Raw genomic sequence first — 15,937 nt, 5'->3', positions numbered from 1 at the left:
ATACAAGAAACGTGTTTCATTCAGGGGTTTATGGTTGCTAGGCCGTCAGTTGCTAGTGGCAATGCGAGTATGTTGTTTTTAATGTTTAACTACTTATTAATTTGTGATTTTCTAAAACCTTCGATAGTATAATAATTAATAATTGTCTCCAAGACAGTGGTTTATTTTTTTGTGCAGCATTAAGACTAAATAATAATTTATGATCCACAAACCTCCGACACACACTACACACACTTCACAAAAGCCAACTTCAATAAAGCACTCACAGCCGCTGTATTTAATGTTTTTACACAAAAAAATGTCCGTTATAATTTATACTAAGTAACACTATTTATTTACAAGGTCAAAATTTAAAATCTGTTTGTTTTATTCACTAATTCATAATAAGTACGCGTCGTTCGGCCGAATTGCCGCGTTCAGCCAATTTTTTCTGCCGTGGGCGCCGGGCGGCGGCGCATGGCAAGAGTCTAAAGCGCTATTCAGCCTCCGACAGGGCGACAGCCAAAGGGGATGAGAATTTAAAATTGTTCTTTATTCAAAATACTTGCACCTAGTGCTTACATTTTGGTGATATTCTTTTATTAACTTGTAATGTAATATAACTAGACTTATGTTTTTTCGGGTGGAATTAAAATTTAAACTTAAATTTGAAGTGGATATCTTCAACCGATTCAGCTGAAATTTTGAATGCATGTATAAATCCGATGACAATACAATATTATTAGACGTAGAGCTGTTCTGATGATGAAGTTAGATGTTGGCCATAGGAACTTTGTAATAAAACGACACGGCCGAATCGATTTTGGTCTAATTTGATTCGTCTTGACGACTACCTACTTTCGTAACCAGGGGCAAAAAGTACCGCCAGCAAAAAGCTTGTATTAGATTTTTTTACAAAAAATCATTACTGAATTACTTGTTTTTAAAACATTGTACGGAGGTGCGGAACCCTTCATGCGTGCGCGAGTCGCTCGCACTCGCACTTGACCGATTTTTATTTTTTCTCATTTAACCTTGTAGTGCGTATCGTTGGATAGGTATTTTAAAACCATTAGGGGGTTGCTAAAACGATTTTTCGATTCGGAGATTTGTTTGCAAAATATTCAACTTTAAAGTGCAAATTTTCATTAAAATCGAGCGTCCTCCCCCCCTCTAAAATCAACCGGTGAGTGGAAAAATTTCAAAAAAAATCAGGATAGTAAGTATATCAAACTTACAAGGAAAACTATAAAGGCTAAGTTTTCTTGAGAATTATTAGTAGTTTAAGAGTAAATAGCAGCTTAGGCCATGAACTTTGCGTATACTTACTCTCTTTTTTTCCTTGCATTGTCTATCTAATAAAGTAAAGAACAGCCATAATTGTTTTGAAGAAAAATTATTAAAATCGAATAATTTGTGTTTTGTTCAGGAACAGAGAACGAGATCGTGACCCTTCTCCGCCTAATGTAGCTGCTCCCTCTAAGCCTCATTTTAATAGCTTCACTGTAAGTATTGTTTTTCTATTTATTTATCTTTATCAACATACGAATGAATCTATAAAAATTAGTTATTTTACATATATATAGGTTACTAATTAGTTATTTTACATTTTACGTGTGGTGTCGGGTTAGAATTACACCTGTCCATTTCTTCCGTGGATGTCGTAAGAGGTGACTGAGGATATAGATTAAGGTATACCATAGGCGACAGGCTAGCAACATGTCACTACTGTACCGTTTTTGTCAAACTTAAAACCTAAAATTGCTAAAAGTGGCTCCGAAGCGGTAACGTTTCGTGTGCTTTGCCTACGCCATTGGGTAATACAAGCGTGATGTTTGTGTGTGTGTTTATACAGGTTTTATGTATTTGAATGGTTTGTATAGTACACACGTGTTATACGAGTACTTTATGGACGTTGCGCTGGTATTTCAGCGGTCAGCGACGCGGCAGGAGCGGCGCGGTGTGTCCATGGAGTCGCTGTCGGACATCAGCGACGAGCAGGAGCCGCGCCGGCGGCCCGCCGCCCCGCCCGCGCACCACGACCGCGACCGCGACGCCCGGTAACTTACCATATCGCTCTACCTCATCATCTATCACTAACACCGTTAACTTGAACAAGACAATCTTCACATCAATTAAACAATTAAATTCTCTCAGACTCAGTAGTACATATCGTAGTGCATTTTAAACCAGTGGAAAAGACTAACTCATACCTTAATAATTATTTATTAGTTTTTTTATGTAAAAAAATAGTTTTCAAATCATAACTATGGACCAAAGGCAAGTTAAAGACTTGAGTGCGTTTGATGTCAGCTCCTCTTTCTCTGTTAGTGGTGATTACTACCTGCTAGTGTCAGTAAATTCGCATTTCGCAAAGACTTGGTTTTTTTTCTTATTAAATTGTTTATCTGTAATTTGTATGCTCTGTAAGTTTGTGCGAAAAGTGAATAAATGTTTCTATTTCTAAATATTATCTTATCATCCTTCCAACGCTGCAGAAATGAAGTCGCAAGCTCAGTGGGAAAAGTTATGATATGACATCGTGTTCATAGATGCCAAAGGAGTAATAATGATTAAATATCGTGAGAAAAGAGCCACTATTATGGGGTTTAACTAAGCTAAACTTCGAGCCTGCTTTCTGTTTCACCAAAACGAACACACAATGTTTACAATGGCTGCTATTCGAGATGCAGGGCTCGAAATTCTGCGACATTCACTATATTCGTTACACCTAACCCCCATCGACTTTTATTTCTTTGTACGACTCAGAGGATACCTTAAGAGGCAACCATTTTTCTAATAATAATAGTAAGGTAATGCCCGCGGTGGATGCATTTTTTGACTAGTCAAGAAAAAAATAATATTTTTTTAAGAAATTCGTGGTTTCTAAACAAGATTTCGAATTAAATTTACTTCTTGACCACGTGCTTTGTAATTCATACTCATTATCTTTACTTTTGGATCACCCCTCGTACTACACAGACGGAGTCGCGGACAAACTAGTTTAAAATAAAATACAATTCTTTTCTTTGACCATTTCGAAACCATTGTACATCACTTGTATTCGGTCATTTCCGTGGAAAGATCCTGGTCAGGTTCACCCACGTTTCGGAAAATGCCACAGAGAAAACATAAAAAGAAAACCCCTGTTTATTAAAAAAAACAATTGAAATGGTGCTTAATGAATAATTGTTGGACAGCGCTAAGTATGAGGCTGGTCGCGCGCGCTACTCGCCGTACCCCGAGCGGCGGCGCGCCAGCCCCCGCGCCCGCGGCTCGCGCGCGGCGCTGCCGACAGGACCAGGCCGCTGGAAAAGGTCGGTAACTTTTTCTTTGTTTCTTATATTATAAGTCAACATCCAAGTATATATTAAGCAATGAATGAGGGCTAAAAGACAGGCGAAATATCGCTAGATGGCGTTAGTATCGTGAGGTTTTATAACGTTACGGTCTTGCTTGTAATTAGCTAATAACTAAATGAGCCAATTGCAAGCAAAATGGTTATGTCAAAAAACCTCACGATACTTACACCATCTAGCGATATTTCGCCTGTCTTGTCGCCCTCATTATTTTACTGACAACACTAAAAAAGATTTATTCTAAGCGCTCGCTAGCATAATATCTGCACATACGTAATTTTAGTGTCAGTTTAACCCTTTTCTTGGTTTTGTATCTTATGAGATACATAATTTTAGATTATCTAATTGTATTTTATGTTTTTGTTAGCTCTACAGGAATCCAACGAGGCTTATATTCAGTAATTACACTTGTTTAGACTTGCCAAGAAAAGTGTAGTACAGACTGACCAACTTATCTTTGAATCGAAAAAGTTTTAATGTCGTTCGCAAAAACTGTAGTACTTATTGCTTGGTCTGATTCACATATAAGTTGGTCAGTCTGTAAACTGCTACAAATTACAAAAACGCCAAAGTGATTAAGAAAAGCTACGAAATAAGAAAAAAAAATGGTCTGAAACAAAATTATGACATTCAGGGTTTGATCCCCTACTCCCTGTTAAGTTCCTGTTATTCAATGTGACATGATGCCTATGTAGTTACATTTCGTTCGGTTGTTCATCTGCTCTTGTGTACATTTATAAAAACAGCAAAGGGCACCGAATTACGAGTACAAGTTAAAACTGGCCGAAGACAAGCGGCTCTCCGCAGAGGAGTCCGCCAAGAAGACCCTCGCCTATCACGAGAAGAACCCCGAGAAGCACCCGTTGTACCCCGAAGAGTGGAAGAAATTTTGGAATCGCCGCTACAAGGAAATACAAACAGGTCACTGAACTTATTTCATTTCTATTTAATGGCTATCAATCACCAAGAACATTTATTAACTCCAGCTATTACGTTTTTCTTTTTGTAACAGAGGGCAAAGATCCATCTAAACATGATTTCAAACCGGAGTGGATAGTGTTCTGGACAGCACGCATGAAGGAGCTGCATGACGCCGAGTTAAAAGTGGTCGTAAACGAGATTTACCGCAAGTTGTGTATTTCTCCACCTGATATGAGGAAGCGGTCGCCGGAGTTGCAGCACAGGATCACGGAGCGGCGCCGCTCGGGCGAGGGCCGGCGCCGTTCGCCGGCGGTGCGCCGCTCACCGCCGCCGCCGCGCCGACGCTCACCGCCGCCGCTGCGCCGCCGCTCGCCGGAGTCGCCTGCCGCGCGCCGCAAGTCGCCCACGCTCCGGCGCCGCTCACCTGATCCGCGACACGAACGCAGGTCGGTGCCATATACTGTTGCATAAGTAAATTGTCATTTTGTATGTATTTTTCACAGCTAGAACGTGAGTGCTAATAATACTTTTGAGTTCGTATGCAAAGAAAATGTCAGAGTAATAACGCTCTGAACACGACTTTTAGGCCCCGCCTATTTGGACACGACTTTTGCTGGGTTATTTTACATTTGGCGAGTTATTGTTTGTTGTGACGTGCGTTGGTTGTGTCCTGTTAGGACGCGCAGCCCGGCGCGCACGAACTTCACGCTGGAGTCGGTGCGCCGCAGCCGCAGCCCGCTGTCGCGTCGCGAGGCCGCGCTGCGCAACCGCAGCCCTGCGCCCGCGCCGGCGCCCGCGCCCTCGCTGCAGACCGTGCTCATCTCGGACGACGAACTCAAACTGTCAGTATCACTGCACAAACTCCTAACAATGTTCATCATGCCGCGAAATAAATATTCTCAGCGGCACAATATTTGGTCCACTGTACATACAAAATTGCTTATCTACTGCATACATTTGAGAGCCATATTTTTTCGCTCGGTATAGTTATACTTTATAATGAAAGAATGACTACCTTCTAGCTGTGCTCAAAAATAATGCTTTCAAATTCGGGTCTTACAGCTCTTTCAGTACTCTGCCATTACCCTACGCGTACCACTTTGTTCATTGTGCCCCTTATTCCCCACCCATTTAACAGAACTACGTATTCTATTCATTAGGAAGTAGCACTTTCTAGTGATAGTAGTTTAATAGTTATTTCTGCAACAAGAGAGCAAAGTTGTTTTTGCTGCGAGTGTTGAATTAGAATCCCGTGCAAGCGGAGGATTCTATAATTGAATCACGAGCGTAACTTTGGTCTCGTTTGACACATGTTTGTATACAACTTTCCACCTCAGCAGCGAGAACATAAGGTTAGAATAAAACCACATATACAATCCGTGAGCTCTTAGAAAAACCTTCGGGTTTCGGGGGAAATCGGAAGGATTCGTGTTGTAGAAAATGACAATTGTCTTATTGACTTATTAGCATTCCATCACGCGGAGAGTGCACTCGTTGTGTTTTCATTAATTTATATAGAGCAGTTAAAACCACCACTTACATATTTATTAGTTTGTTATTTTTCGGGAATTGATTTCCATGGCGAGTCAACTTAAACAGGGTATTTCTGTAAATATCCAATCACGGAAAATTGTTTATAATGTATAGAAATATTTTGTAAAGAAGCTGAAAGTTTTAAGAAAAGGGTGGATCGTAAATATTTTAATAAGGTTCAAGACCGAATATAGAAGCAACGGAGATTTCGAGAAGTACATTAAAAAAATATTAAACGACAGCAGACCAAAAAAAATCGTTTGACATACCAAAGAGAAGTAGATACAGTATAAAAACAGCTCTATATACTTCCAAATAAAAGTAGTGTGTTAAGGCAGGGTGTTCTCAGTTTAAATTAACGATGGAAGAATTCGAAAATGCTGAGTTTGTTTTATTTGTATCATGACAAAAAGTCATATTGTATTAAAAATAGAAGAAGATAAAGAAGCGTAATATTATTACAGTAAGGTTTATTTTGTACTGATGGTTATTCTTTTCATAACTTTTTACGGTAACTTTGAAAAGTTTTGCAAGTTGATAACAGAACAGAACCGCATATCACGATCGTGTCTCATCGTCAATACCCGAAGCCTTTGAGTATTTATCTAGAACGGAGCAGCCTTGAAGCGCATTTCCCCTCTGCCAAAGGTATGAACCCGGTATACTCGTTTAATAAAACTGTTTCGCTCGCCTCTCGTGACATTTCGGAACCGTACTTGTCAGTGAACAGAGCTCCGACAAAAATGACTGGATGCAGTGTTTTTGGGCTTAATAAAAGGTCTGACACGTCGAGTCTACAAAAATAAAACGTAACTTTTCATCGGAAAGTATTTCCTACGTAATTATTGGTGTATTAACAGTAAAAATACGATAAGTTTATAATAATATTATTGATGGCCAGTTTGGCCAACTTTTTATAAACCTGGTCAATTTGGCATTTTTATGATTATTATGTACCTAGTATAGATTAATTGAATTTTTGATTGCTATTATGAATTATACGTTTATCACATTATTTATTTGATTGACATCGTCAATGCAAACTTTAAGGCCAGACGCCGACATTTTTTTCGCCTCGTTCGAGTGCTGTTGAGTTATGGAATTTATTGAACGAACGATTTTATTTATATGTTGGAGTATAGCCCATAGAGTATGCCATGAGTGCTATATGACGCAAGTAACACTTTTAACACTGTTGCTTCGCCAGTGTTTCGGTATAGAGCAGTGAAGTGACACTAGAGCGAGCTTGAGACAGACGTATACCAAGAAATTATCTTACGTGTAGTAGTATCGCTCGCTCTAGTGTTTCACTGCTCTATACCGAGATTCTGCCCAAGCAATACTTGTGGCTATTATGGTGTTGTGTTACTTGCGTTATGTAGCATCATGGTCAACTCCGACATATGTTTTGTGTGATTACAGTACCTACCTATTTAAGCTATTACATATTTATTATCTGTCCCTATAATCAAATAAGTGGTTACGTTTGATGTGAAAGTGGCTATTATCACTATTTTTATTTTACTAGATATGATGCGCAGTTTTGTTTTTTATTCGTTCGTTAATAAATTGACTTTTACGTATTATTTTTTATAAATATTTAATAAAAAATATTTTATTTAATTGCTATCTCAATTATCTCATCGACCACTTAATGGCCACACCGATTGTCTCCGATACAATTCTAGAGAAGGTACACACATATTTCCACTATCGATAAACTATTGAGTGAATGAATCAGTGAATGATTTATTATATCATGGTCTCGCATTTTCAGGGTTATTATAATAAAACGGAGTTGTGTTGGTATTTACTTGTTATAGGTTTCCAAAATACCTCTATAAGAAAATATACGGATGAGGAAATCCTGTATCTTTCTGGAGTCAATCGCTGTTGTTGTCATTATAATTCCCATGCATTCCGCCTGAAAGACGGTATTATGAGCTTCCATCCAGCTCTCGCCACTATCTAAGATTCACTAGAACATATAACGAGATAACTAGACAATGTGATTAATTCGGAACCTGTTGTATTACTTTGGATACCTATGCTATACGAATAATGAAAATAACTATCCAAAGATATCATGTACCTATGTAAAAATGTTGCTATATATACATATAAAGCTTTTGATAAAGCCTAGAATCAGTTCTCATTATAAAAGCTCTAAACACTTATAAAACCTTAATATAGCAATCTTATTTTCTATGAAAATTTATAGGATTTAATGAATGACTGAATGTATAAACGATTGAATGCTCGACATTCTTATCGATATGGCCCCAGCTCTAACTGTTTTTACTTTGTTGTCTATGTGTGACGTACAAATGTCACGTCCAGACAAGAAGTTTTTTACCGTGTGCATGCAAGTTACTGTTGTGTTTGTGAATACGGTTTGTGTGCGTGTGTACAAACATTGTGCTTTTTCATAAGTTGTAAAATTGCATATGTAGGAGTGCATCGCTTGAGTGGAGAGAGAGAGTGGAGCGCAAACACTTTTTGTTCTTGCACGAAACTAGGATCAGTGATCGACTTCTGGTTTTTTACTGAAGCTTATTTTCACAGTAGCGTTTTTTTTTCAATCAGGATCGACACAGACACACAGTGTTGACGGAGCTCCATTTGGCCATTCGGGTCGATGTATAGTTAACATAAACTAAACCTGTTTCTGTTTCTATTTCTGTGTCGTTTAAAATTGGGAAAAAACGCGATTGTGAAAGTAAGATTATATACCTACTTACTTACGAGTACATATTGATATTTGTGAATGAGTTTCAAAAGAAGATTCTATATTGGAAACCAGATTCGAAAACAGAACTATTTTTCGTCATTCGAAACCAGGTTTCCGAAAAAGAAAAATAATTCTGTTTTCTAAACTGGCTTCGAACCTTTGGTTTACAAAGAGGCCGAAGGGAAACAAACAATATAAATAATAATAATAATTCAATTTAATTGTGATAAAAAATATTGTTAATAATAATAATAATAATTGGATTATTAAGAAACAAATATAATAAGCACGTTTAAAACCTTTTAAGAATGCCAGACAATGATCTAAAGTCTCCGGCAAATAAAAGCTTTTGAAAGCTTTTGAATTCGGAACAAAAAAGTGTCCAGTAGGTACGATAAAAATCTCATAGGTACTCATAAGTTAAACATGCATTGTAATTTGAACTTAAAAAAATATGTATGTCATAATTTACTTGTAAAATATGTCATATTTTTTAGTACTGCAACACACCTTTGGGTCATTAAAAAGGTTGAACAATAAACGTTTAGTTTATTATATTATGTAAACCTCTAAATATGATTTTATTTGGATTTCTATTACATAAACAAAAATGGATTAGTTGCAAATTCATTAAATTTTACAACTATTACAGTACTTAGAGAGTCAAAGTGTCGACACTTGAGTCGATAAAACGAATAATTTAAAATCTTTATCATAATTAATGTCATCGTTAATCCGATTATTACGCAAATTTTGATGAAAATATTAGTGAAATTCTAGGCTGCCACTTAAGTATGGCTAAACGGAGTTTTACTTGCAAGAATATTCGTTACTTGCCAATGAATAAGTACCGATATAATTCAAGATCCATTAGGTCCCATCACTAAAGGAGTCTCTGGTATTACATTACATGCATATTACGTTTCTTCACTTAATTGTGCTTTGAATTTAATTAATTGATTATAAAAATCTGATAGCTTAAATTAATTGCGTATAACATAGCTCTTTATGTTCTAATATTTAACGCCAGTCATATTCAGGCTACAACTGAAATATACTTCCATATATTTAGACCGCAGCAACTTTTTTTGAGTAAAACGAAACGTGCATCAAGTGTCACCCGCACCATGCTGGAATGAAAGCACTGTAATTGCAAGTCTAAAAGATAAGCACTACCTGTTCCGAACGCGTTTTTTAGAAAAAAAAAATACAAGAGCGGTGGCTTTCGTGCAACGCGGTTGCATACTTTATTAAAACAGCGGGAAAATTTTGACCGTTTGGAAATATTTCGTTTTCATGAAATTTTAACGATATATTTTTATACTTACTAGGTATAAATTTAATTTAAAATTGTAATCAACACATTTGATCCTATCCCTCGCTTTTTCGTGTTGAAGTGAAAGTGACAGATCAAAGTGAAGTTCAAATATTTAGCATTATAAGATAAAAATATAACCTCACCTACAAAAAGTTGGAAAACCCCCGACATTGTCACTTCAAAGTTCAACATCTCAAAAACGGCTGAACAGATTTTAATAAAACATGTCTAAGAACCATCGCTAGAAAACCTGCTTTCAAACATAAAAAACGCGTTCTAATCGGTCCACCCGTTTATGAACTACGGTGCCACAGACAGACACACATAGCGGTCAAACTTGTAACACCCCTCTTTTTTGCATTGGAGGTTAAAAAAAAGTTACTTTATCTCACGGAACTCCGTGAATCCGTTTTTGTTCACTGATTTTTAATTGCAAAACCTGTCTGTTTGAGCTACTGAGATGAAAAGAATAATTCGTAGTAAACATTATATTATATTTATGTCGGCTACGCATTTAGCCGGTTTTTAATTGTAATCGCCCATGTTGGAAGAAAAAATAACTCAGTTGATGCGTTCTTTACGTGCTCGTTTCCTTTCAAATATGTTTTGCTAGATGTAGCCCGCGGCTTCGCCTGCGAATAGTTCGTTTATTGCGCTTCCGCCGGAACTATAAACTTTTCCGTAATAAAACTATAAATAAATAATAAATAAATACCATGGGAAATTTCACACCAATTGAGCTAGTCCCAAACTAAGCAAGGCTTGTACTATGGATACTAAGCAACGGATAAACATACTTATAAAGATAAATACATATCGAACATCCAAGACCCGAAAGCAAACATTTGTATTATTCATACAAATATCTGCCCCGGCCGGGAATCGAACCCGGAACCTCAAGCTTTGTAGTCAGGTTCTCTAACCACTTGGCCATCCGGTCGTCCTACTACCTATACTATTCTATGTTATTTTAACTAAGTATCTAAAACTCTCCATACCAAATTTCATCACGATCAGTTGAGTACTTTAAGGGTGAAAGCGCAACAAAAATACTCACTGTGGAATTTTTATAATATTAATAAGGATTCTTTAAAGGGTTTTTTATTTGTTAGGGATGATGGTCTGTCGCCGTGGAATTCTGACAACGAGATCGATTCATTGGGGTCGTCGCCGGCGCGTGGCCGCGGCCGCGCGGGCAGCTCGGCGTCGCGCTCGGTGCGGTCGCGGCGCGAGGGGCGCGAGCGGGCGCCGCTGGGCTCGGGCGGGGGCGGGGGCGGGGGCGCGCCGCACGACCTCGGCCCGCCCGAGAACGTGGTCGTGACGCTGCGGCTGCTGGTCGCGCTCGAGGACTACCTCGGCAGCCTCGGACCCAAGGTCGTCGATTTGCTCACCGACGCGCTCAAGATGGAGAAGGTTTGCCGAATATACTACCTTAATCGCTTATACATACACTCGAGCCAAACTGACCCTTTCACAACGGTTTCTGATAAGTTTCAAATGTAATTTAATAATAATAATAATATTTTATTGATCAAAATTAGATTGTACATAATTTTATGAAGTCACAGACCATTGAACCTAGATTTAAACCTGTATCTCAGTTGTCAGCATCTACTCCCAAATTCATTACAAGTGAACTGTTTCAAGATAAAAGCAAAATATCCTTATTGAATAAAATCATACAAGCTTACAATATTTAAATATTATTGAGATTAAATCATGTAATGGCAATGAAACCGAGGTATATGTATAGAAATATGCGGGTGTATGTATGTAGAATGTGATGTGTAAGTGATGATAATGTTATATGTACTTATAATAGAAGTGATTAAAATATAACAGGGCACCTAAGATAGTGTGTGTGTGTGTGAAAGCATTTCAGTAGAGTAGAACGTAGTGAATTTAATAGTTTATTTGGCAAATAAGTTTATACAGGGTGTTTGGTGGCTACCTGCAAAGCTTTAAGGGGGTGATAGCCGAGGTATTTTCGAACATTTTTAGCCATATGTCTTAGCCGAAATTTGTTTTTTTTTTAATTGTAAGAAATTTTAGGGTAATACCCAGAATTTAATAGTCACGAGGCAATATTGCCCCAATGAGCGTTAATTTGTAAACAAAATCTTTTATTTCGGATAGTTTAATGTGTACTGGACCAAATTAAATATTTTTTTAGTGTCTTTCTTGCCAGTGAAACAAAATGGAGGCATTCGAAATTACTAAAAATGTCTTAGGTTCGTTAGTCATTTACTGTGCCATAAAAAAAAACCTTGGTTGAATTGTTCAAACATTTTTAAAAACATGCCTGTTTATTGTTCTTTCTTTTAAGGTATCACTCATTCACATTGCTTGCTAAATCTGAGATAAAAAGTAAAAAACCAAACTCAGGGAGCACATGTACTAGTCTTAAAATTTCATGTTTAAGGTACTTAACTAGTAAATTAAATAAAAAAAGATAATAAAAAAAACATTTATCTTCAGTTTGTTGTGATTTGAATAGTAAATTAACTAATTAAAAAAAAATACATTAAAAAATCAAATGATTAAAATTTTCCACAATACCATCGCAATACACCAAAGTTCATTACAGTCTGATAAAAAAGTTTAATATTCAAAATCAGTTTTGAATTTAGAACACCTGTACTTTTAAAAATATACATTTTGAAATGAGGAACGTTTGAAATTTGTTGAACTTCCAATTTCGAATATAGTGTCTTATGAAAATTCAGCGAACGATTGTTGCGGCTTTCAAGAATTACATTTTGTAATTTAAATATCATAAACTTGGCTAATTATAGCAACGAAGATTATGCTAACATCGTCTTCACGTATGGCAGGGTTAACGGTAATGGAGCATTGGCACGGCGAATGTACGAGGAGCATTATCCAAATCGCAGATTACCAAATGTCAGGATGTTTTACAACACATTTCGTCGTCTCAGCGAAAATGGGATCCATCTTCCGGCAACTGGAGTGAATCATAAAAAAAGACAAGATGCGAAAATTAGAAATTGGAAGTTCAACAAATTTCAAACGTTCTATTTTTAAAAATGTATGTTTTTAAAAGTACAGGTGTTCTAAATTCAAAACTTTGATAACTAAGCAAAAATAAGCAAAGCTTGTTATATGGACGAACGTACTTATATAGTAAATACATACTTAAATACATTATAAACATCCAAGCCCCGAGAACAAACAATACGGTATTTGACTATTTTGTATGTTTTATAAATTAAAACTACACAATGCCTGTTATCGACTAGAAAAAACATTTTTAAGATACCTTTACAAATAAAAAGTTATAAAGGTTTGAAATTCAAGATTAGACAGAGAAAGACATGCTGGGATGTGACGTCACACGCCAGTACCGCCATACTTGCTGCATACAGAAAAGCGTTTGAGAAAGAGAGAGGTATATAGATTTTTCAAAAAATTACTATAAATCCAATTTTCAACCGATTTAAATTTTCTCTTCGCTAAACACTATCTGTATATATCTTTATTTTCATAATAATATTAAGATATGGCAAAATCAGGAGTTGTCAAATACCGTATTGGGATGTCCCAATTTTTGACAACATATAATAAATCTAAAACCATTTGGAGAAATAGGCTTTGTGAAGCGTTTTCAGAAATCAGATTCCAAAAATGTGATAAACTGAATTAAATAAACAAAATTTTAGTAATGACCCTCATTTGACCCCTGCAGTGTCTCGTCACAAAGGCAGTTATAAAGCCGGTCTACACTCTTAAGCAAATTGATAGTTTGAAATGTTGCTGTCCTGCTTATAATAGCAAAGAGTGACAAAGATAGAACTTTAATTACATGATGCGCACCCGGCTTTAAACAGTTGTCATTAATCGTAAAGTCCGAAATGTATACGAGTATTTCCAGTGTATTTTTACAAATTAAATTATTAAATTACTACGTAACAAGTAAATACAAAAGAATTTAAATATCAGATTTAAATAAAAATATATAGATATTTTTATTTAAATCTGATATTCTATCACACCATTAAACAAACATAGGAATAATCGAAGCTAAAAGAAGAGAAATAAATAAAACTATTCGTCATGGTTCATTTAGGACCCTAAGCCGTGCTTGAATAATTGTCAAATTGTAATGCCACAGATTACGTTATGTATTGGTTATGTACGACCTGAATTTTTCTAGGCAATGGAACGTGGCTTTCCCACTGTGACGTCATCCAGCGTATTTCGTAAAAAAAATATAAAAAATTAAATACTCATCCAAATTCAAAAACAATGAAAATGGTATCTTAAAATATCCTATTCTTTCCAAAAATAAAATAAAATGTATAGGTTGTTTTTTTTTTGGTGCATCCCAATTGTGATGGTATTGTGGAAATTTTTAGACATTTGATTTTTAATGTAAAAATTTATTTTTAAATGAATTAACTTACTATTCAAATCACAAAAAAAACTGAAGATTAATATATTTTTTTACCTTTTTTTCACGTAATTTACTAGTACCTTTAACGTGAAATTTCAAGACTAGTACATTCTTAGCGAGTGCTCCCTGAGTTTACTTATTATGTCAGATTTAGGAAGCAATGTGAAAGAGTGATACATTAAAAGAAGAAATAATAACCAGGCATGTTTTTAAAAATGTTTGAACAATTCAAGGTTTTTTTTTTAATTTTTTTAAGGTTTAGAAAAATGACTGTTCCAACCTAAGACATTTTTAGTAATTTCGAATGCCTCCATTTTGTTTTCGTGGCAAGAAAGACACTTAAAAATTATTTAATTTGGTCCAAAACACATTAAACTATCCAAAATAAAAGAATTTTGTTTACAAATTAACGCTCATTAGGGCAATATTGACTCGTGACTATCAAATTCTGGGTATTAAACTAAAATTGCTAAACTTTAAAATTAAAAAAAAAACAAATTTCGGTTAAGACTAAAAAAAATTACAAAAATACCTCGGCTATCACCCCCTTAAAGCTTTGCTCCTAGCTACTAAACATCCTGTATACTTCACCAAAACAATTGTCTGTGGGTGAAAAGAAGATTTGATCGTTGCTTTTTGATAGTCTCAAATAATTGCCTTGCAATTCCAATTTCTTACAAAATTTCTGTCAATGTTTTCGCGTGATAAGGAGAATTTCTCAAAAATTCTGCGGCCGAATGATCTGGTTTTATCGGACATGGAAATGCACAGGAAAAAGCCAACTCGTCAGAGGAGCTGCTAGTGCGCGAGTCGGCGGTGGTGCTGGTGGAGACGGCGAAGGAGAAGCTGAAAGGCGCCGTGCAGGCGGGGCTGGTGCCGGCGGGCGCGGCTGCCGCCGTGCGCGCCGCCATCGTGCGCGCCGCCGCCACGCTGCACGTGGCCGACACGCGCGCGCGCGCCGCCAAGGCTGACCACGCACTCCAAGCCGAAAAGGTTGCTACTCCCACTCACTTATAATTAACACAAAAAATATGTATATTGACTACCTGCTATTTTATTAATACTAGCGGACCCGACAGACGTCCTGCCTGAAAAAACACTACATTAAAATTATGATAACATACCAACAACAGCGCGAACTAGCAGACAGGTCCAATTGCGTTTTGGTTTTCAAACCATCAACCAACATAAACCAACCATCAACCATAAATATTTGACAACGAATATATATTTCAATCCTTTTTCATAAAAATTACATTATTCTTCATTTTTAAAATCTAAAATACACCATTATCCGAAAATTGTGGAGATTATATTATCGATTCGTAATCTTTACTTAAGTAGGTACGTTATTTTTTGAGGGGAGTGTTAACGGTATCGACGGGATGAACATTATTATTGAGGCTGCGACGTTGTGGCGTTTTTTCATCCTACTAATATTATAAATGTGAAAGTTTGTGAGTGAGTGAGTGAGTGAGTATGTTTGTTACTCCTTCACGCTGAAACGGCTGAACGGATTTGGATGAAATTTGGCAAAAAAATGGTTTATAACCTGGATTAAAACATAGGATACTTTTTATCCCGATATGCCCGAGGGATAGGGATAAAATCTCTTAATAACAACCGCTAGGCTTAGAGTCATGAAATTTAGTATGTAGGTAGCTGAAAATCTGTAATAACAC

At 36.6% G+C, this 15,937-nt stretch overlaps 1 protein-coding gene across 1 annotated transcript in view; it reads left to right on the top strand.

The window, feature by feature from the left end:
- The window catches only part of LOC141430481 (uncharacterized protein CG7065-like), a 63,524-nt gene that overhangs the window by 37,373 nt on the left and 10,214 nt on the right, over positions 1 to 15,937 (top strand). The window contains 9 exon segments of the mRNA XM_074091202.1: positions 1,409 to 1,484; positions 1,912 to 2,039; positions 3,180 to 3,266; positions 3,919 to 3,946; positions 4,085 to 4,259; positions 4,351 to 4,705; positions 4,937 to 5,101; positions 10,954 to 11,254; positions 15,027 to 15,248. Coding sequence (XP_073947303.1) covers positions 1,409 to 1,484; positions 1,912 to 2,039; positions 3,180 to 3,266; positions 3,919 to 3,946; positions 4,085 to 4,259; positions 4,351 to 4,705; positions 4,937 to 5,101; positions 10,954 to 11,254; positions 15,027 to 15,248 — 1,537 coding nt within the window.

This window comes from Choristoneura fumiferana, chromosome Z, assembly GCF_025370935.1.
Source record: "Choristoneura fumiferana chromosome Z, NRCan_CFum_1, whole genome shotgun sequence".
Lineage (NCBI taxonomy): Eukaryota > Metazoa > Arthropoda > Insecta > Lepidoptera > Tortricidae > Choristoneura > Choristoneura fumiferana.
This window is presented reverse-complemented; position numbering and strand designations above follow the sequence as displayed.